This window comes from Peromyscus leucopus, chromosome 5 (assembly GCF_004664715.2).
Source record: "Peromyscus leucopus breed LL Stock chromosome 5, UCI_PerLeu_2.1, whole genome shotgun sequence".
NCBI classification, from domain to species: domain Eukaryota; kingdom Metazoa; phylum Chordata; class Mammalia; order Rodentia; family Cricetidae; genus Peromyscus; species Peromyscus leucopus.
Window position 1 is genome coordinate 124,440,450 of NC_051067.1, and position 23,763 is coordinate 124,464,212.

At 47.5% G+C, this 23,763-nt stretch overlaps 1 protein-coding gene across 4 annotated transcripts in view; it reads right to left on the reverse strand.

Annotated features, from left to right (window-relative positions):
• Positions 1–23,060, reverse strand: part of Klhdc4 (kelch domain containing 4) — a 32,263-nt gene extending 9,203 nt beyond the window's left edge. The window contains exons 1-7 of one of the 4 annotated variants that reach the window (XM_028880819.2): positions 22,880–23,060; positions 20,810–20,901; positions 17,727–17,805; positions 16,528–16,626; positions 12,057–12,193; positions 2,238–2,330; positions 140–299 (exon numbers count right to left, since the gene is read on the reverse strand). In XM_028880819.2, coding sequence (XP_028736652.1) covers positions 140–299; positions 2,238–2,330; positions 12,057–12,193; positions 16,528–16,626; positions 17,727–17,805; positions 20,810–20,901; positions 22,880–22,978 — 759 coding nt within the window. In that variant the 5' untranslated portion in view covers positions 22,979–23,060. Of the gene's footprint in view, positions 1–139; positions 300–2,237; positions 2,331–12,056; positions 12,194–16,527; positions 16,627–17,721; positions 17,806–20,809; positions 20,902–22,879 lie in introns of those variants that run through there. The other 3 variants (XM_028880820.2, XM_028880821.2, XM_037206323.1) reach the window with 3 other exon arrangements.
• Between the last annotated feature and the right edge of the window lie 703 nt (positions 23,061–23,763).

Genomic DNA, 23,763 nt, shown 5'->3' on the forward strand with positions numbered 1-23,763 from the left:
GGGGCGGGGGGGGGGACGACGGACCATCTCTGTATGCTTAAAGAGGATCAGAGCCATGCCACTGCAGCTTACAGCTCAGGGCAAGACTATTCACATCTCACTGGAAGGCCCTCTTAATTCTAAGCATAGGGGCCCTTACCTGCTTTGAGTAGCCCCCATAGATGGCAATGCTGCCCTGGGGGGTGACAGCCATCAGGCAGCCTGACCTGGGTGTGGGCCCAGGGCCTGAAGGGGACAGCTTGCTCCACAGGAAGGTATCCAGGCTGAAGGTGTACATGTCACTGTAGTAGATGTAGTCCCTGGTGGGAGAAAAGGACACAGGTCACCACAGAGATGACAGGGGAAGGCAGGGTCATTAGAGTGCACCAATTATACTGAAGGCAAACGTGTGATTCACCTGGTCATCTGCTTTAAGTCTAAATCCAAATAAAAAGCTGCAGATCCTGCATTTACAAAACAATCAGAAACAACTCCAGCCACAATCACAGGGTAGTTTACTATGAACATTGTCCGTTTCCTACCCCAGTGATAACTGCAATCTTCATCTGGCTACTCTGTGTGACCATAAGCCAGACAATGAGTCTACCTGATCACAAGGCTGGAGACTGACCATTTGGTAAGAACTGAGGCAGGGATGGGCAGGGGCAGAGCACCCCACGCAGCAAAGGACAGGAACAGAGCATTCACACCCACCACCCAAGCAGGACTAAGAGGCTCCACTTAATGCTCACTCTGCTCAGAGCCAGGGATTAAGACACCGACGCACTCAGTACACAGTCTGAGTCTTGGAAACAAAACAGAGAGGCTTGCTATTATGGGGTGAATGTCACAGAACGGACACTGTCCACAAAGAAGAGGCATGTGGAGGTTGGGACAACCACTGCTTCCCACAGTGTAGCTGAATGACCCAAGCCTGGGCTCTCCAGCCACTGTGAGCCCTGAAGGCTGCGGCGGCGGGAGAGCAGGCACAGGCAGGCTCAGTCCTCGTATGCACAAGGCGGAGGGCGGAAGCTGCAGGGGCAAAGCTGGCACTAGGCTGGAGAAAGGCTAAGAAGCCATGGGGACTGCCAGCTGCCTCTCCAAGCCAGAAAGCCCTCTCAAAGAGCACATGAAGGATGGGAGCCCCCAGGGTTCCAGAAGACTTACTATAACCCAGTTTTCTCTGGTTTCAAACACCACTTTCAGCTTAAAAAAAAAAAAGTCTACTCTGAACTGAAGATAAATAATAACCCTCTCAAGGAAAGCTCAGAATGTGATATTTAAAAGTCAGGCTAATTTAATACAGATGGTGACTGCATTCATTGGAGGACTGTCATTTTGTCTGCATGCCTAAGTGCTTCCTAAATAGGTTTGTACTTAAAAAAAGGTTGATTTTCATTTATGTGTCCATGTCTGTGTGGGCGCGCAGGGGCTGGTGAGGGCATTAGACATCCTGGAGGTGAAGTTACAGGCAGTTAGTTGTGAGCTACCAGACATGAGATGAGTGCTGGAAGCTGAACTCAGGTCTCTAGAGGAGCAGCAAGTGCTCCTAACCAGTGAGCCAGCTCCCCTGCTCCCTAAAGAGTCTTAAATAAAATGACTAAGTTTTGAAAAAGGCTCTAATTTTAAAATGACTGCCCCACCCCCACCCCCACCCCCAAAAAACCACTATGAAATGGTGATCAGCAATCTACAGGTCTGTAAGAGGGAAGGACTATGCTGGTTTCACACACAACCACACACACTGTAGATGCTAACTTAATGTAAGAATAAGCCCATAATGCGAGAAATCCATGGGAGTCTGCTCAATAGGTAAAAGGAATTTATTAGGAAAGAAAACACACTAAAACAGAATAGGAGAATCGTCACAGGGCCCTGGAAGGCTCAGGTACCATCCCATGCTGTTCTGCCACGGGAGTCAGTCCTCACCATCCAAGACCATGTGGGAGAGAATAAGCTGAATACATGGTCTCAGGTCTTAAGGGTAGCCCTGAGGCCACGGCCCAGGGGCGGGTACTTCAAGGTTATATCTACATCTCGAGGGGCTGCTACATCTCGAGGGGCTGTACCTCAAGATCATAGGTAGAACAGACATCCACTACAAGCCCGTGATTTCCTCACTATTTCATGGGGCTGTCACACACTGTAGCTGTCAGGCTATGTAGCCATGAAGTTAGTGAGTGAACAGTGTTTCTACAGAGATCAGAATGTTTGGCCCATTCCCTCTCCCTGTGCCCCAATCTGCTGTGTGTACCAACCTTGTGCTTTCATGGAAGCCACCAAAAAGAATTAACTGTCGCTTCCAAGCCACCATCCGATGTCCACTACGACCTGAAGGACCACCTGTTGATCTAAAATGAAGAGGAGGAAAAAAAACACTATTAAGTTAGATATTTATGTCGTATTTTTAAGGTTTACACATTGATTTCTTCTTTTTTAGTATTTATTTGCACTTTTTGTGTGTGGGTATCTAGTTCACATGTACGTCTGTGTACTATGTGGGTGCCTGGTGCACTCAAGAGTCCAGAAGAGGACATCAGATCCCCTGGGACTAGAGTTAGAGCGAGTGTAAGCTGCCATGTGAGTGCTGGGAATTAAACCCTGGTGCTCTAGAAGAACAGCAGCAATCTTGACTACTGAGCTATCTCTTCAGCTCTTGATTTCCATTTTTCAACACACTTAGTAAGTTATCTTCATTATCTCTTCAAATGACCAGAATCAGCCTGACAGTCCTGCCCGACGCTATAGGACTTCTGGAGGGATAAGAGGTAGATCAGTGGTAGAATACCTCCCAAGCATGTGTGAAACCTTGGGTTCAATTCCCAGACAGAAAAGACTTCTAGAATAGCAGAATCTCTGACTTGAATAAATGTTTTTTAGGTAAAATATAATAGGTTAGATTCTGTCAAATAAAAAACTAAAAATACACTATTAAAAATATATAGGGAGGGGGCTAGGGATATGGCTCAGTTGTTAGGAATGTTATGCCCACATCATGAGCCCCCCAGAGACCACCAGGAGTCTGAATTCATATTCAAAAGCAAAGAGCCTCTATTGCAAGCGTGAGCTTGGGCTCTCCTTCCGTTCCAACACAGCAGTTGGGTCAGGGAGAGCCCTGAGCTCTGCTGAAGCAGGGTTTTTAAGGAGTGAAAGATGGGGGTAGGGGGATTCTAGATTCAGATGGGGGTTTGAACTCGATTGAGTAGGAGTGAGGTAACACTTTTGTCAGTGACTGACACGGGCGTTGCTGCAAGGAAATTGGCAACTGATATACAAGTGATGTAAGCTATCGTTTATGTTCTAGATAGAGCATTTAGTACTTGTTTGTCTCAATTCTAATTGGTCCCCTGCAGGGTACAGTTTGTGGCTTTTCCTGGTTATTGTAAGGGTGAGGCCTAGTCCCAGTATTGTTAGTCTACAGCCTGTCATGGCTGCACTAATGTTAAGTTAGGCCTCTTCAAGGAGCACTGGCTGCTCTTCCAGAGGATCCAGCATCAATTCCCAGCACCCACATGGCAGTTCACAACTGTTTGTAACTCCAGTTCCAGGGATCCAACACCTTCATGCAGACATACATACAGACAAAAACACCAATGCACATGAAATAAAGATAAATATTAAAGTGTGTGTGTGTGTGTGTGTGTATGTGTGTGTGTGTGTGTGTGTATTTCCACATATGTATGGAAAAGCCAGGTGTGCCAGGCAGTGGTGACACACACCTTTAATCCCAGCACTTGGGAGGCAAAGGCAGGTAGATCTCTATGAATTCAAGGCCAGCCTAGTCTACAAAGCAAGTTCCAGGACAGCCAAGGCTACACAGAGAAACCCTGTCTCAAAAAACAAAAATAAAACAAAACAACAAAAAATATATATATATGAAAGCCAGGTATGGTAGCCCACACCTTTAATCCCAGCACTGGGGAGACAGAATCAGGCAGATCTCTGTGAGTTGGAGACCCACCTGGAATACATAGTGAAATAGTCAATAAATAATAACAATAATAACAACAATAGTATTTTTAAAAGTAGGGGGTCAGAGCACTGGTTAAGACACTGGCTGCTCTTCCAGGGGATCCTGGTTAAATCACTATCATCTACACAGTGGCTTACAACCAACCTTCTCTAACTCCAGATACAGACACCCTCTTCTGGCCTCCATGGACACTGCAAGTGTTTACACACATACAGTCAAAACATTCACACATAGGCCAGGCAGTGGTGGTGCAAGCCTTTAATGGTGGGGGAGGGGGCTGCAGCAGATGGATCTCTGTGAGTTTGAGGCCAGCCTGGTCTACAGAACAAGAGGCAGGGCAGGCACCAAATCTACACGAAGAAACCCTGTCTCGAAACCCCCACCCCTACCAAAAAAAAAATTCATGCACATAAATCTTACAAAAGAACCAGCCCATAATAGGTCAGGTATGGTGGTGCACATCTTTAATCCCAAGTGTTTGGGAGACAGAGGCAGGTGTATCTCATGAATTAAGGTCAGCCTGGTCTACATAGTGAGTCCCAGGACAGCAATGGCTACATAGAGACCCCATCTCAAACCCCCTCTGATGGGGAAATGTCTTTTTGTGTGCTGTGAAAATATGTTGCTCTGATTGGTTGATAAATAAAGCTGTTTGGCCAATGGCGAGGTAGAATAGGGTTAGGCGGGACATTCTAACTAGAGAGGAGGAAGGAGAAAGGCAGAACAGAGGGGATGCGAAGCAAGATGTAAAGATACTGGTAAGCCACAAGCCAGGTGGCAAAGTACAGATTTATGGAAATGGGTTAAGATGTAAGATCTAGCTAGTGAGAAGTCTGAGCCAATAGGCCATACAGTTCATAATTAATATAAGCCTCTGTGTGTTCATTTGGATCTGAGTGGCTGCGGGACAGCGAGGATGCAAGAGCCGGGTGGGCACAGGAACTTTCAGTTACACCCCTCACCAAAAAAAAAAAAAAAAGAAGCAAAGAAAAAAGAAAATTGAAACCTTAATAATATAGGCAAAGGGAGCTAGAGAGAGGTCTCAGTCTATGAAGTGACTGTCACACAGGCACAAGGAGCCAAAGGTGATCCCCAGAAATCAGCGTTTTTTTGTTTTGTTTTTTTAAATGTTTTGTTTTGATTTTTTGAGACAGGGTTTCTCTGTGTAGCTTTGGAGCCTGTCCTGGATCTCACTCTATAGACCAGGCTGGCCTCGAACTCACAGATATCCGCCTGCCTCTGCCTCCTAAGTGCTGGGATTAAAGGTGTGTGCCACTACTGCCCGGCTTGTTTTTTTTTTTTTTTTTTAACTAAAAAACAAAAGCCAAAAAGTTCAGTCTAGTGGTGTGCACTTGTTATCCAAATGCTGGGATGGAGACAGGTAGATCCTGGGGCTGGCTAACCAGGCACATCGACAACTGGTGAGCTCCAGGTTCAGTGAGAGACTGTCTCAAAAAGTATAGTCAAGAGGGTAAAACAAGACACCAAATATTGACCTCTGGCCTCCACACACATATTACCTCCCACATACACACCAGACAAATAATAGGAGCAAAAATATAAACTTCCCCAATTGCAAGCTTAATTGGAAATTCCACTTTATTCTATCAAAGTTGTTCGTTTTTAAAGAATCAGATTATGATATTTCATGTCACAGAAAAATGTTCGTAAGAATGGAAGACACCGGCAGGTTACAAAACACATTACATAAGATTCTAATCCAGGATTCTGAGCAGTTTTATTATCGTCTGTCTTTCCCCAGTGAACACACATCACTCTGGTAAGTAGAAAGAGGGAAGTCAGAGAGGAGCGTGGGGAAGGAAGGAGAGAGGTAGGAAGGGGCACCTGTCACTGCAGAAAAGCTGCTGGCTGGCTGCCAAAGGAGGGCACGGCCAGCAAGATTCACTGCAGCCTGCCTGCTCTGTAAGACCCTCCTACTTAGGAGTCAGGGCCTCAACCCTCAGTGCAGTATTCTCCCCAGGCCTTCCCACTGCTCCCAAGTGGAATGCAGGAAAAGTCAAATTGCCATGAGTGGTTACATACGGGCGGTTTTATGTAAAAATCCCAGAGTGGGGGCTGGCTCAGTGGAGAGATGGCTCAGAAGTTAAAAGCACTTGTTGCTCTTCTAGAAGATCAGAGTTCAGTTTCTAGCACCCACACTGGGTGGCTCACAACTATCTCTAACTCCATTACCTGAGGATCCAACACCCTCTTCTGGCTTCCATGGGTACTGGAATCCACCTCCCCCCCTCCAACTCCCCCCCAACACACACACAACAAATGAAATAAAACTTAAAAAAAAACAAAATCCCGGGAGGCAGAGCCAGGTGGATCTCTGTGAGTTTGAGGCCAGCCTGGGCTACCAAGTGAGCTCCAGGAAAGGCGCAAAGCTACGCAGAGAAACCCTGTCTCGAAAAACAAAACAAAACAAAACAAAACAAAAAATCCCATAAACAGCAAGATTTCTAACAAATGCATCCACACAGAACCTCAACAATGAAAGGCTCCTGCCCCGAAGCCACCCTTCACGAGCATTTAGATGCAGCATTTGAAGCATACCACAAGAGTGCCTGCTGGGGTCTTCCCTAGCTCAATCAAGAATGACTCTTGCCGGGCGGTGGTGGTGCACGCCTTTAATGCCAGCACTTGGGAAGCAGAGCCAGGCGGATCTCTATGACTTTGAGGCCAGCCTGGGCTACAAAGTGAGATCCAGGAAAGGCACCAAAAAAACTACACAGAGAAACCCTGTCTCGGGAAAAAAAAAGAACGATTCTCAAATGGTGATCAATACCTTCTCCTAGACACCATCCATATTCTAGCCACCCAACCTTCAGGCACCCTTTGGGTGGTCTCATAACCAATGACTTCTACTCTCAGGAAGAGCAGCTTTGGCGTCGTTTCCTTCACCCTTCTTTATAATCCTACACAGAAAATCTTTTTAGATTGGGGGGTACACAATTTGTCAACCAATTTATTTGCCTTCTTCTAGCTTTGTATTACTTGTAATCAAGTAAGCATGTTCTAGGGTCAAAATTCATGATTAAAAACAGCAAACATCAGTATCCAGGATCAAAAGAGCCAGTCTAGGCACACCATCACACAACATGCAGGCTTTCCGAAGCCAAGAGGACTATCTGGACCATACTGCAGAGGGGGCCTTGACTGTGCACATGGGAAAAGGCCACAATCCAGGGTGAGCAGACAGCACAGCCATGTTCTGCACAGGCATAAGACAAGAAAGGAACCGAGTGCTCTGGCCAGAGGTCAGCTCCCACTCAGGAGTTCAGAAGGTGCTCCCGGCCCAACTGAAGCAGCACACTCACACACCTAGTTACTACGGCACGGACACCAGGGAGACTGGGCATTCCCAGTGTCACCAGTGACAGAAGTCAAGGACACTGGAAAGCTGGCCATCTATGACCCAGAACCTTGGAGGCTTAGGCCAGGCTCCCAACAGCTTCCTGAACAGGCACCCCACCAGGTCATCCTCTGGCTGAGTCAGATGCTAAGGACACAACTCACTTGTGGCAGCAGCAGTGAAGTACCACTGTTCTGTAACTAAAAATAGAGGGAAGGGGCTATAAAAAGGTTCCATGTTCCCCTCTAGAAAAATCAAGCCACCCTCCCAAAAAGCCCATTTATATTCGAATCTCCAATAGGCTTTTCAATTGCTGTCAATCCTAAATATGGAGTTTTTTAAAAAAAAATTAGCCTGCCCCACTCATCCAGAAGCCTATGTATAGCACAAAGACACACACGCAATGGTGTGGGCGCAGGCTCTTAGCTCTTCTGGGCTCTGCGCAGAATGGCATTCCCATAGGGCATGCTGCCAGCCAGCATCACCAACTCCACCACCGGCCACTATGAGATATACATAGAGAATGTCCAAGCATCAGACATCAGTGCAGGCTTAGAGTGAACAGCCAAGCACTCAACACTAGTGTTCTGAGTTATGTTCATGTTTATACTTAGCACACTATATAGTACCCACTGTCCAAGGCCATGCCAAGCTTAGCAAAGGACTGAATTCTACAGGAATTCTGAGTTCAAGGTCACAAGGCCCATCACAGAACAGAAACAGTCCCTACTCCCATGGTGTGGTCTCAGTATGGCCTAAATGGAGGTATGTGCAGCATGTCCTCTTTCAAGCCTTCAGACACCCACGCAGACAGACACCTTACCATTCTTAGCTGTCAGCCCCAAGGAAACCACAGTCAGGTCAGAAGCCAGCCTCTAACACAGGAGATCATCCTCTTAGCTTTCCTACAAATCAGTTACACTTTACCACATGGCCCTTGCTCCTTCCCAGTACTCACTGGCACAGAATGGGTTCACACCTGACTTCTCTTTGGATCAGGTTCTCAAGCACCACTCTTCAGAAAACCTTACAATGCTACAGAGCCAAGAGGTAGGTCTTCAGACACCCAGCACACCTGGCCACAGTGCAAAGGGCCAAAGGGCTTCTTCCATTCCGGGAACAGGGTCTTCAGAGCCAAGCTGTAACAAAGAACAACTCCTTGGAGGTATAACTGGTGCAATACTCCTGAAGTAACACCAGTAAGTGCGCCAGTTAGCCAAGCTAGACTTAGAATATCCAGCCTGTTGTTGCCCACTATCTAGGGTGAAAAGAAAGAAACTTCTCAGGAAAAGTCATGCAACACCAGGACTCTGGGACTTGCCATCATCACTGAAGGGCACAGTTTTAGCCAGCTCCTCCTCCACACAGGCCTAAGCACACTTCCTCTGTAGACAACAAGTGGGCTGGGTACAGACTGAATATGGACTCCCTCCTCAGTCAGGAGACAAATAGCACACACAGACCACACACACTTTTACACTTCTAACCAGTTTTTCTTATCTACTGAAGGCATTAATGCGTATGACAATGTAGAAATAACCCGAGTGCCCTCCACAGATGAATGGATCAGTGGTCTATGGAACAAAACACTGGCACACTCCAACATGCTGAACTGGGAAATCTCACGCTGAGTAACACAGCTGACACTGAAGGCCACAGCATTTCAGGATTCCATTTACAGCCAGAAAAGGCAGCTCAAAGACCAAGTGGGGACTGGGGGGCTGAGGAAGAGTGGTTTCTTTTTAGGGGCTAGAAATCCTTTAGACTGAGACAGCAGTATTGCCCGCACAACTGAACGTGTAAGAAACAAGCATACACTGTGCGTGTGTGGTGTTACACATGTGCACTCTTGAGCCTTTGTGCGCACATGGATCAATGACAACATCTTCCTCAATCTCTCTCCATTTATCTAGACAGTCAGACACACACACAATACAAGAGAGACACACACACATACACACAAACACAACACACAAATACAACACACATACACACAAACACAACACACACACAAATACAACACACAAACACAACACACACACAAATACAACACACACATACAACACAAATACAACACACACATACAACACAAATACAACACACACATACAACACAAATACAACACACATATACACAAATACAAAACACACACAAATACAACACACACACACACACACACACACACACACACCCAAACCCAACATATTAAACACACCGCCCACCCAGATCAGAAGCTAATCTCAGATCCATCTCATATCCAAATGGAAGATTCCATCTGAACTGACCGGTGTCTGGTGGGAAGCACGAAACTTTGCCCTCCCTGAACTGCTGGCTGCTTCCTAACATACTTCAGATCCAACACCAAGGCAAGTCTCCCCTGGCCAACCGCCACCTAGACTGGGTGACATCCACTCCTGTTGGACAAACCTCTACGGTTCTGGAAGGCTCATTCCAAGCACCACCAAGGCCAGAATCAGAAACATGGACCCTGCACTGAGGCTGGCTTCCACAAGAGAACTGCTCATTCACTAATACTGCCACAGCTGTGGTGTCTGTCGCAGTCATGAGGTCAGCGGGCAGCCAGGAAAATGGAAAAGCCCAAAAGCCAGGCATGGTGACCCATGATTTTTAACCCCGGTACTTGTGAAGCAGAGGCAGAGGCAGTGAGTTTAAGGCCAGTCTGGTCTACAAAGAGAGTTCCAGTCTAGCCAGAGCGTCAGTGACATACTTCTGGAAAAAAAAAAAGAGGGGATGGGGAAGAAAAGCCCTGTAACACCCCAAACCAAAAGGGTATCAGGAATCAGGCCTCTCAGGAGCTGGGACCTGGCACCTGAGTGGAGGCATGGCCACGTCCATCAAGGTTCTCATACTGTTCTTTTGCATTTCATCAGGGGCCTTAAACACAGGTCAGGCTCAAATCAACACAAGGAGTGTGAACATCACAGACCCCTGACACAGTGACGCTGATTTGAGATAAAAAGCAACTACTAGCCGGGCGGTGGTGGCGCACGCCTTTAATCCCAGCACTCGGGAGGCAGAGGCAGGCGGATCTCTGTGAGTTCAAGGTCAGCCTGGGCTACCAAGTGAGTTCCAGGAAAGGCGCAAAGCTACACAGAGAAACTCTGTCTTGAAAAACAAAAAAAAAAAAAAACAAACAAACAAAAAAAAAAAAAAAAAGCAACTACTAGGCATGCACACAGCAGAGTACGGCTGTACAGTGCTCACTCCTGACCTCCACACCTGAACTAGCTCAACTACTCCTGGATGGATCTGACTGGGGAGGCAAGGAATGAAGAAAAGACAGACATAGACACACACAAAAAGGCTGGGACTGGGTGGGCTGGGGGTCTCTGAAGGGGAAACCACAGCACTCTGGAAGCTCAGAGTGCTTATTATGCAGAGCTGAACAGGGAGATGGGGCTATTGCATACAGCTGAACAAGCAGGTAGGGTTATTACATACAGATAAGCAAGGAGGCGGGTTTTGTGGTATACAGCTGGATCAAGGAGATTGTTTTAGCTAATCTCAGTAGCAACAATCTTGTGACTATCTGGGGGAAGAAAGCTTTGGTGGACATTTTCTCCACACATTATTAACATCCACACATAGATCAGAGGAAGGAATTACTATCCTTCTCTGAGCCTCACCTCAGAGGCATGGGGGTAGAGCTTTACCATTCTTCCATGGGTCAAAGGCTATGGGGTCCTGGACTTGGCTATTCCCATAGCAACAATGCACATTTCACTTAGGACTTTGGGCTTCCTAAAGGGACCAAGAATGACTTGTGAAATATCCATTACACCTGGCTACGAGGCAAATATCTCAAAGCACATCTGCTGGGTTTGTATCAGCACACTCTCCCCTGATAACACCAGAGGCCATGCTGAGCCTGAAACTGTTGGCAAAGGCTCCTCCAACAGGGATTTGGACAAAAAGACAAAAAAGCAGTAAAACACATAAAATAATCACCTTTCTACCTGCCATGAGTCTGCAATTGAAACTGAGGGCTTAAGAATGGCAACTAAGTCATGGGTGATGGGTGTGACTATAATGCCAGCACTCAGGAGGTGGAGGCAAGAGGATCAGGAATTAAAGGGCCCTCAACATTCTCTCTAGTGACAGCCACACCCCTTCCAGTGGGAGTCCTGGGACCAGGAGACTTTGCTCCCTGCCTAATATTGGTGTACTGCTTTATTAGCAGAGAGGACAGTACCATTATACTGTGGTATGCACATCCCTGGCAACAGTGCTTGGCAGCACCCAAAGAAGATGAAATCAGTAAGTCTGCTGGTAACTGGCCCTTCTGCCAGGCTCCTCTCTGCAGCAATTCTCATTCCGATACAGTAAGACAGAGACACAGCTAGGCTCCCAGCAGAGAGAACCAAGCACCAGTACTGCATGTCTGGCTTCCTGAGAACCGTGAAGGTTCCTCCCTCGTCTGACCAGCTCTGCCATTTCTCCATCTGTCTGGCACAGGGCCATCTCCTGGTCTTATCATGACAGATCTCCATCAGGATCAGCTTGACCTGCAGCAGGCCTGAACCCACACTGGAAAAGCTGCATGGAGAGGGGTGACTCAGGCCGACACACTGCTCGCTGCGCACCACCCCAAACAATGCCTCCACCAAAGCCCTGGCCCCCACCACACAGGAAAGCACCCTGCACCCTCCTTGCCCCACTCATAACTCAAATCCAATCAGGCACACAAGCTGAGGCCAGAGCTCAGGTTCCCATCCACAATCTTACCGAATCTGTTCCCAGGTCTTGGTGGCCAAGTGCAGGACCCAGAGATCCTTGTAATGGTAGAACTGCTCGCCATCAGGAGATGCAAACTCCCCACCAAAGATCCACAGCTGCCCACCACCCTGGGGCACCACCACAGCCTGTTAAAAGAAAGCAAACAGATTAGGTGAGCCATGAGACAGCACAGCCGGCCCCAGCATGACAAGCAGCATCAGCGCCGTTCACCCAGATCTCAGGGACACCCTTCGCCACTGTCTCCTGCCTTCCAGAGGAAGCTTCTAGAACAAACTTCCCTAAGCATATTAATTATACTCAAAGTCCTAACACATCCATGTTTCCCTAGACGGCAAGACAGACATCTACTTACATTCAGACAACGTACTGTCCTATTAAATGAGCAGTTACTATAACTTCACATAGGTCTCAATCAGCAAATACCATTTCTATTTATTAAATAACCACAAGGAAGCACTTCAGTGTTGTCTTTATTATTAGTTATGTGTACATGAGGTATATGCATGTGTGAAAGTGTGAGGTATAAACGTGTGTGAGTCCTATGCACATGTAAATGTATATATGGCATATGCACTTGTGTGATATATAATCACAGGGTATAAGGTGTATGCATGTGTATATGTGAGGCATATGCACATGTGTGGATATAAGGTATGTGGACATGTATGTGAGGCATATACACCTATGTGAGGTGTATGCACATGTGTATAAGTACATGAAATGTATGCACGTTTACATGTGCACGAGTATATTGAGATGTATGCACATATGTATGTGTGTATAAGGCATATGCACATGTGTGGATGTGAGGTGTGTTTACACGTACATGTGTATGTGTGTAAGGTATATGCATATGTGTGAGTTCGAGGTATGTGGACATGTATGCAAATCATATGCAACTGTGTATGTGCACAAGGATATATGTAAGGTGTATGCACAGGTGTATGAGTGTATGGGGTGTAAACACACAGGGGGGGGGGTGTTGCACTTGCCTGTGTGCGGGTGCAGAGGTAGGAGGAGGATGCTGAGTGTCCTGTCTATCACTCTCTACCTTATTCTCCTTAAGACAGGATCTTTCACTGAACCTGGAGTTGGGCTTGCGTAGCAAGTTCCAGTGATCCTTCATCTCTACCACTGACAACACTGGGTCACAGGTGCATGTGAACCACGCCCATATGTTTACATGGATGCTGGGGTCCTAACTCAGGGCTTCACATGCAACAAGAGTGCATTCTTACCCTCAGAGCCGTTTCCCCAGTCTGCTTCAGTCCATTTAACCCATTCCTAGGCTCTACAACACATCTAAAAGTGCTTCACAAAAAAGCATGTACATGACATGAGGTATTTGTAGAACGTTAATATTTATTTCTAAAGATCTAGAGGTAAGGATTGCTGTTTGTCTGAACATTCTCTGCAAAACTCACTTTTTTTCCCCTCTGTCTGTGTAACAGCCCTGGCTATCCTGGAACTCACTCTGTAGCCCAGGCTGGCCTTAAACTCACAGAGATCCACCAGCCTCTGCATCCTAAGTGCTGGGATTAAAGGCGTGCCCTACCACCGCCCGGCCCAAAACTAACTTCTTTAAAATAAAAACAAAGCCTCACATAGCCCAGGCTAGTCTCAAACTCATTATGTATCCAAGGATGGCCATGAGCTTCTGATCCTCCTACCTCCATCTCCTGAATGCTGGGATGGCAGGCAGACCTACCTACCACACCCTATACAGCACTAAGATGCTGGTACCTGGACACTAGGCTGTCTGTCTCCCAACCTGTGAGGAATAAACTACTCTACCACGGCACTGTGTTATCTACAGCAGTACAAACACACAATAAAACTAGAAAAGGCCGACAAAAGCGTGAAGGTAGGGCCTGTAGGTTCCCTCTGCAGGAACTTTACTGTCCCAACCAGTCCAGCCCAAGGACCCACGGAGAGCAGAGCAAGCTACACCAGCACCTCAGCCCCAAAGTATCAAAGCTGAAGCTTCCACCATTGTTCATCAGAGCTTGGCAACCAAAAGGATGAAGCATGAGCCACAGTGCCAATTGGGGTCATGGGATGGGCTCCCCTGGAGACTCGGTGCACAGCCCTAGATGTTGGTAACATCTGTGCAAAGAATGGACCCACCTATTGCCAAGCAGCGCTGCACACCTTTAATCCCAGCACTTGGGAAGCAGAGGCAGGCAGATCTATCTTTGTGAGTTCAAGAGCCAAAGCTACACAGTGAGACCCTGTCCAGTTACTTAGTCCCAGGCTCTTTTCTTGGGCCTGCGATCTGAGAAGGAAGCTAAGCAGGGCAAGCCATGGGACTCTTGCCAAGACCAGAACCAAAACCAAGGCCCACACATGCAGCGAAGAACTGCCAGGCCCAGGTCTGCCTCCTCAGCCACAAAGAGAACACAGAGAGTGGCAGGCAGCCTTCGGGGCTCCTTGTCACCACCTATAAAACCCTTCCCAGATACACGCACCTGGCTGGTTTTATAGTCAGTGACTGTAAGTGGCCTCTGGGGAGTGGGAACAGACACATTTCTTTGGAAACCACAGTGTGTCCTTTAAGCATCCCTCCATTGTGGGAACCATGTCAAAGTCCTCAAGTCAGAAGAAACACTTTCAGGAATGTGAGCCGCATGTGGGTGCTGGGAACCAAACTCATGTCCTCTGGAAGATCGGGTAGTTATCTTAACCACAGAGGCATCTCTCCAGCCCCACAGCACAGTTCTTAAGAAGGTACCTTAAAAAGCCACTAAAGAGGCAAGGCAGGGTGTTAGATCCATCATACAAACCTAAGTCCTAAGAAGGGAGGTGGCTATACTAACTCCAGAACATAGGTCATCAGGGATACATCAGTGAGTTCATGGAAAACCTGAATGCTAGTCAGGCAATACAGCTGGAGGACACACAGTCTTTTCATCAAGAGACCACATGGGGCCACAAGATAAACTTCAAACAGGATGAATCATGAAGGTTTTCTTGAAATAGAATGAGACTCTAACAACAAAAAGCTATCTGAAAAAAAATTCCAACATATGTGTAGACTAAGTAACTGCTAAATTCTGTAACCCACAGATCAAATAACATATCCAAATATATCAGAATGATCTAGATTCACTCGACCACATGAAAACACAAAACACCAAGTGTATGCAGGACAGAGCTGTAGCCACATCGGGGGGGATTTGCAGTTTTACAAGCTTCTAATAAGAAGAAATAAGAGGAGGTAGGCCTCCACCAAAGGAGCTAGGAAGAGTGGAACAAAGAAACCATCAACTACTAAAGTGATTGAAAAGAAAAAGTAGTGTTCAGTCAGATGGCTCAGCAGGTAAAGGTGCCTGCCACCAAACCTCGTGACCTGAGTTCAATCTCAGGAAGCCACGTGCTAAAAGGAGAACTGATTCCCTAAAAGCTGTCCTCAGACCTCCAAATGTGTGCCATGATAAATACACACACACACACACACACACACACACACACACACACACACACACTAATGTAAAAAAATTTTAAGTTAAAAAAATACATATACAGGACTAGAGATGCCTCAGCAGTTAAGAGCACTGGCTGCTCTTCCAGAGGATCCAGGTTCAATTCCCAGCAACCACATGTAAGCTCACAACTATCTGTAACTCCAGTTTCAGGGTATCTGACACCCTCACACAGACATACATGCAGGCAAAACACCAATGCACAAAGCTGGGTGCCGGTGGTGCACACCTTTAATCCCAGCACTTGGGAGGCAGAGCCAGGAGGATCTCTGTGAGTTCAAGGCCAGCCTGGTCTACAGAGCGAGATCCAGGACAGGCACTAAAACTACACGGAGAAACCCTGTCTCAAAAAACAAAAAAAAACAAAAAAACAAAAAAAAAAAAAAAACAAAAACAAAAAAAAACCACCAATGCACATGAAATATAAATTTAAAAAAATTTTAAATACATATACAAATAGGGAAAAAAAAATCTATGAATTCCACATTTGAAAAAATAAATAAATAAAACATAGGAACCCAATGCATCAGTTCTTCACTTGGGACTTAATGCTGAGATGTTTGACCACGTGGGATTTCTCTACCATCTTTCAGGGAGCTTTTGAAACTGTTAGCTGAGAGGGAGTTCAAGAAACCATTCCTCAACAGCTTCAAACCAGATGCATCCTTCTCTCCTTTCTTTAACATTCCATCATCACATCACTCAGAGCAGAGGCTCATTCCCTTCTCACAGGTGAAGAGACCAGTGCAATGAAACTCAATAAAGTGTCCAGGGAAGATGGCAGAGCCCAGGCTGGCGGCTCCAGCCTCTCATTCCAGCATGCAGGAGGCTGAAGGCAGGAGATGCCCTGAGTCCAAAACAAACCTAAGCCACAGTGTGAGACCCTGTCTCAAAGACCCAGACGGATGTAGCAGGAGGGAAGCAGGAGGTGGCCTGTCATCTGTAGATGACTCTGGGACAGACAGTTCTGGCATTACCTGATGAGCACAGCGCCGTGGAGGTGGGCCAGGGATGTCAACTTTCGTCCAGGTGTCCTTTCTGATACTGTAGACGTAGAGGTCATTATACATGAAGGTCTGCAGGAAGGAAGTGGATCAGCCACACCACACATGACATGCACACAGCAATGACAACAACAGTGAGCATGCTCCAGGAAGCTTGTACACTAGTCACCCAGTGCAGACAGGCCATGTGTAAGCCCCAAGACTGTCTGGGAGGACATGACAGATGCTCCCGACTCGCCTCAGGCTTGAGTCTCAATGAATTTATGAACAGGCAAAAATACTAAATGGAAGATGCACTGTGTGCCTAACCCATCAGACCTCCCCCTCACAGCCCTCTCAGCCCAGCCCACCTTAACATGGGTTGGGAACACTAGCCTCAGAACGGCTGGCGGTCATCTACCACGCCACCTGTCATTTAAAAAGCACTGCCACATCACAGAGCCCTGCTGCCTGACGACAGTGGCTGCAGCATCACTGTCTTTCATCACTCTAGACTTAGAGCTCACACACACACAAGACCCTTAAGCCAGGGACCAATGTCATCACGCCCATTGACTCCTCAGGTCCCAAGAGCCTCTGCAGCACAGCAAGACTCATCAGTGTCTGAATTTAAACCAGTTTTTTTTTTTTTTTTTGGTTTTTCGAGACAGGGTTTCTCTGTGTAGCTTTGCGCCTTTCCTGGAGCTCACTTGGTAGCCCAGGCTGGCCTCGAACTCACAGAGATCCGCCTGGCTCTGCCTCCCAAGTGCTGGGTTAAACCAGTTTTTAAGTGCATGAGAACACAGAGAGTGAGCTGGACGAGTGAGGTGACACTTGGAGCTTGTCACAGGCTACTGGAGGAGCCCACGCTTTCAACGGCTTTCCTTCCACACGCCAAACCTCAGGGTTTTCTGGCCCCCCAATTCACCAGCACTTTCTCTATTCAAGAGCACTCTGTGCACACGTATGGCCCAGTGGAGCTAGGGACCCCTGCAGCACTGAAGCCCCCACTGCCTGTCCCTGAGGGACCCTGGTGGCTGGCCAAGCACTACCCACACCAGGCCTGACACTGAGAGTGTGGGAAGTACAAGAGGGACGTAACAGGACAGAGGCCTGCTTCTATCACCAATTTAAATTTACTTCAAGTGAGCCCTGAAAAAGTTGGGAGGAAAAGAAAAACATATATACTTTACTTTTTGGCCATTGAAATATTCACCTCCGAAAAGGATTAATTCATCTTTCTCAGGGTGAGCAGACAGGGAGGCATTTAACCTGCAAGACACAAGCCACAGAGGAGCAACATCAGAGAACATGACACCATGCTAAGAACAGACTCCCCTTCCCTTCCTTAACCCCTCAGAGGATAGGACCAAAAATCACCCTGCTACCGCCGGTCTGTATATATACACATGTATATCTATATGAATGTATGTACACACACATAATTAAATCACAATCAAAATTCTACCAAGTCCAAGGTTAGTAAGATGGTTCAGCAGACAAAGGCTCTTGTGGCTAACCCGAAGACCTGAGCTCCGTCCCTGGTAACCCAATACTCACAGGACAGGGAGAACTAACTCTCACAAGCTGTCCTATCACCTCTACATGTGCACAGGGACAGATGTGCATGCACATACTCACACACAAATAAATAACCAAAGGTCCAAGGTCGCTACTCAAGGACTTCAGTATGAGGCCCAACACCATCGACAGAAATCACTAACACTTCCTACTTACTCACACAGGAACAGAACAGCTGTGGACAATGTGTATATCCGACTACGGAAGCAGAAAGCTAGAGCAGATGTGGTGGCCATGGGAACAACCCTGCAGAAGCCTAGTTCCCAGAGCCTGCACAGTGATGTGTCCCAGTGTGGACCACAACACTCACTCTAGAAGATGCTTCTCAGAAGGAAAATGGGTAGTAAGGTCGAGTTGTGTCTGGGGACTCTTTTGGAACCCTCTATTCATCTCGGGGATTTACTGTGCACAGAACATTTCTCAGGTTGAGAAATTCTTCAGTGAAGAAACCAGCATTGAAAACGCAACTGCACAGAGGCAGCTGACGGTCGCTCAGAAGCAAGGCCCAGAACTGACATGGATCTGAAGTGCCAGTGCAGGCTGGACTCATCACAGTGCTGTTCACAACCACCCAGTGCAGAACAGCCAAGACGCTACAGATGTGTGGACCAGCCAAGTGTGACACATGACGACAGTGGCCTAGGCATTCCTAGGAAGGAATGGGGTTCTGAAGCACACTATGCTGTGGATGAGCCTCTGAGACACACTGAGTGGAAGGAGTCTGTCCCCAAACACAAACGCCACACCACTCTCTATCTGAGAAATCTCTAGATAGGCAGGTCCACAGAGACAGGAGCAAGCTGTCTCTGAGCAGGGAGCAGGGAGCGTTTTAAAGCTGGACAGTGTAGGAAACTGCACAGCACAGCAATGTAAACATAAGCAATCCCGCTGAACTCAAGTGAAAAGGACTGAGACGACACACTTACGTCACAAGTGTAAGACTGGGGGTGTGGAGGGCATAATCAGAATCGAATGCACATGGCATGGTCAAAGAATAAGCTACATAATAATATAAAGAACAGTGTCCCAAACGCCTGTCACTCCAAATCTTACAAACCCAGTGCTAGGGCCTTCTCTGCTAGTAAGCCACACCCGGCCTATACATCATACATTCTTGTTATGGTTTGGATGTAAACTCTCCAAAAGGCTCGGAGGCGAAAGGCTTGCTCCCCAGCAGGCAGCAACACTGAGAGGTGAATGGATCAGGAAGAGGGCGACACATTAGTCACTGCTGGAGGAGTAAGTCACTGGAGTGGACTTCTAAAGGCGCATCTTTGCCGAAGCCTCTTCCATCCTGTTCCCCTGGTCTTCATGAGGTGAGCAGCTTTGCTCCTTCACATCGTTTTGTTCTGCCTTTCCGAGGAGGCCAAAACCATGGTAACCCTTTCCTCTCTTTAGCCGACTCTCAGAGAAAGAAAGGCTGAGTAACATGGTTTGAAACCCCAACTGAAAGGTGGGAGGTCAGAAGATATTTGGGTCATCAAGGAAGATGCAATCTCATCAGCTCACTTCCACCTCCTGTTCCCGACCTCCAGGTAGCATTCTCTGCAGGCATTTTTAAACTATACCCTGACATTAAACCTAACTCTGGGTCAATGTTGCTTTAGAAAAGTTCCAAATCATCATCAAAAAATAATAATCCACATTCAGAGTGAAGACGAACCATCTGCACTCTGAGTAGATTCCTGAGCGAAGGTGTCAGGCTTGCTTCAACAATCAGATAGGTTCAGCCAGCATACCAACTGAAGAGAAAAGTAAAAGCCAGTCCCAGCAGAATTCACCACCACCACTTCACTCCAGGGCTCAACACTGATTCCCTCCCACACCTGAGAGAGGTAAAGGCCATGTGTGACATCAGAGGGATTCAGGCTCTGGAGCCATCACTGCACCTAATTATCATATCCCTAAGAGCCCCATCTTGGGCTTCCACTCAAGCAAGTTATGGCAGGACAAGCTCAATCCCAGTCTGGGAAAATGAAGCACTCATTTTTCAACCAAACAAAATGGGGCTAGAGGCAGAAAGGCTTACACACTTTCCCTACACGAACAATAGAGCCTTATTACACACTTTCCCTACCCCAAATGACAGTCCATGAAGGCACTGGCCCTTTCCTGAGGATTCTGAGCTTCAGCTAAATAGCACAGACAAGTATTAGAGGGCCATAAATCAAATTAAAAAGGATTCAATGTTAGGACCTGGAGGAAACAATCCAATGGAGACCAAGTTGTTCATTCAGCCCATTTTATAAGTGTACGAATCCACAAAAGCCTTGGGACCTTTCTCATAAGTTATAAATTCACTTAGGATGGCAAATTTATAGTTTCTGTTTAAGAAGCTTTGCACATGTAAATAAAAAAGCATTAAGAACAGCAAAAACCTGTGGTGCTCTTCAGTCTACACCCATGACACATTCTTAAAATACTTGAGAACCAAAGGGAAGCTCACTGGGGCCATGTCTTTGTCACAATCTGTGGCAAGGGAATGTGAGAGACCACCTCCCCATGCCTCTGTAGATCAGGATGACAGACAGCTCTTCCTAGTGTTGCAGAGGCAGAGGCTGGCAGATCTCTGAGTTCTGAGGCCAGCCTGATCTTCAGAGAGCATTCCAGAACAGCCAGGGTTACACGGAAACCCTGTCTCAAAACCCCCTAGCTTTCCCCCCCAAAAAAGGAGAAACGAAGCTTGCTCACTTACCGTGGAGTGGGTGGAGAACATGGCGTCTCTGTGACCTGGGTCTTTTTGGCATCCAGGGTCTGGAAATGGGCTATGAGCGCCTCCAGATCTTCCTAAAGATACAAACATACCTACATGTGAGACTGTCTAACCTGTCTTAGAATTAAAGGCATAGACAGCTTTTTTCCCATAGACTGGGATCCAATCACACCTGAGTCCTAATATGCGTCTGAAAACACACAGAACTTGACACATTCAGAAAATATTCATTGTGTCACCATGGCAGCTTTTCTGTAGGTGCAGATGCATACACCGCCCCTCCTACCAACCAAAGGTTTTCTATGAAGGGGATCTCACTCTGGCCACACTGCCTTCAATGGCCTCTGACAACCTGTTTGTGCCAACAGCCCGCCTTGCTGTCTACACAGCCGTGCCTGGGATTTCTCTTGCTTACCGGTTTTCAGCTCCCACTCCCATCCCCATAACATATGAGCTCCAGGAGAACAGGCCTTAAGTCCTTCAAAGCAATGCCCGAATGACAGGGCCCAGTGGTGACCTGTAGTCTACCACTCACTAGCCCCTACTCCCCAGCTGTGACAGTAGACCTAGACAGTAAGGTATCAGTTCACAAGCATACTGGACAGTCCATCTTCCCACACACCCCCAGTGCCCACTCCCCTGCATTTACTAGGTTGGCCTAGCTTGCTTTCTAGTGCTGTGATCAAAAGCAACCTGGGGAGGAAAGAGTTTATTGCACCTTACAGCTTATATTCCATCATGAAAGGAAGTCAGATCAAGAACTCAAGGCAGGAACCTGGGGGCAGGAAATGAAGCAGAGACCAAGGAGGAAAGCTACTTATTGACTTGTTTTTTTTTTTTTTCCTGTGGCTTGCTCAGCTTACTTCCTTAACAACCCAGGACCACCTGTCTAGGTATGGAACTGCCTGGGTTAGACCCTCCTACATCAATTACTAAGCAAGACAATACCCCCACAGACTTGCCTATAAGCCAATTTTTTAAATGTATTATTTTATGTGTGTAGGAGTTTTGTCTGAATGTTTGTCTGTGCACCATGTTCGAAAATGGTGCCCACAAAGGCCAGACAGTTGTGAGCCACCATGTGGGTGCACAGAATCAACCCTGGATCCTCTGAAAGAGCAACATATGCTCTTAACGGCTGAGCCACCTCTTCAGCCCTGTACAGGCCAATCTTATGGATGTATTTTCTCAATTAAGGTGCCCTCTTCCCAGGTTATGAGGATGGGAGCCCAGGAAACCCTGTGCCTGGCAAACCACTGGGCAAACCCTGTTCATCACAGCTGCCCCATGGGAGAAAGACCTAAGACAAAGTGTCAGCACCGCACTTAGCCCGAAGTTCAGCGCTGATCCATCTGCAGTTCCTGGGTTAATAGGTGTGTAGGAAAATATGATAGTGGGGGCCACCACCTACTGTTATGGAATACCCCACAGTTCCAACGACTTGTTTGATTACTTAATCCTACTTGTGCCTCAGAGCAGTGTGCCATAGGCCTTTAGTCCAGTACTTGGGAGGCAGAGGCAGGAGGATCTATGAGTTCGAGGGTAGCCTGCTCTACAGAGTGAGTTCCAGGACAACCAGGGCTACAAAGAAAAACCCTGTCTCAAAAAGACATTAAAAATCCTAAAGCGGCTCACTCCCTAAGACTGTTGAAGGAAGTGCTCTCCTTTAAATAAAAAAATAAATAAATAAGCGCAGTACAGTTAAGACTTTACTCCCAGACCGCACATCCGGACAAAGTAGGAGTCACTCAACTTCAGGTTCTCCTCCACTTAATCCCACTTAATTTCTACCAGAAAGGGAAGCAAGCAGAACCGAATGGCGCCCTGGACAGATCTGATGTTCAAAGGAAGGTGGGAGAGAGCGACCAGGTAAACGAGGAGTGCCGGTGCTGCGGAGGGGCACGGGAGAAACGGGGAGGCCTGAGGGCGCTGGGATCGGCCAGGACAGCCACCCACAGACCCCGGGCCCCACTCCGGCTCCCGGTCTCCCGCCCGCAGTCCCAGACCACGCCACGCCTCCCTCCACGGCCGGGCCCTCCATGCCCCGCTCACCTCCTCCTTCCGAGAGCGCTTGGACACCTTCTTCTCCATCTTGGCGGCCGTCTTCTCCGCGCCGCGGCCCTTCTTCTCTTTCTTGCCTTTCTTGCCCATCGTGCTGGTTCTGAAGCGGCACCTGGAGACGACGGAAGGAGAGCAAGCAGCGTTCTGCCCAGACGGAAATAAGCGCGCGCTAAATAAAGGTCACTTCCTGTCCGTTTCTCCGGTGTTCCGTCGAGCAGCCAGCTCCACGAGTATTTGGGTCCGCCAACCGGTGCGTCTAGGGCCGCTTTAGTGCGTGGCTGCTCCCGAGTACACTAGCTAGTTGGGTGACTCTAAACTAGACAGGAGCAAGCGGAATTCTGGGGGTCTCATTTCCCAGGGAGCAAGCGGAATTCTGGAGGTCTCATTTCCCAGAGAAATTTCCATGCACTTAGGGGATTCCTGATCCTAGTTAAGGCAGCCCCATTCCCTACCCAATGTGCCAGGCAATGTCAGGCTTTTTAGGCACTGCCCTGAGCGAGAGAACAGCCTTTGCCCTTCTGCTGGCGTGGCTCCGCTCTGGACCGACATGTCTCTCCATTGCAAGGCTCGGGCTGGTGATGTCAATCTACCCTCCCAATGGTGCTCAATTTATGGTATGACAAATATGTGATAGGAAAATATGCTCCAGAATTTGACTCAAATGGCAGAGTGGAAGACGGATCCTGCAGTTTGAAAAAGCAGAATGAAAATGCTCATTGCCTAGAGTGTCATCTTTGGGCTGTACTCACGGAATGCCGCAAAGCAAGAGCAAGGGCAAGCAAAACATCGACAAAGGGAACGCAAATGATCTTCCTTCTCTATTGGAACGCTGCCAAAGCACAGCCTTTAAAGAAACTGCCTTAGATCTGGCCAAC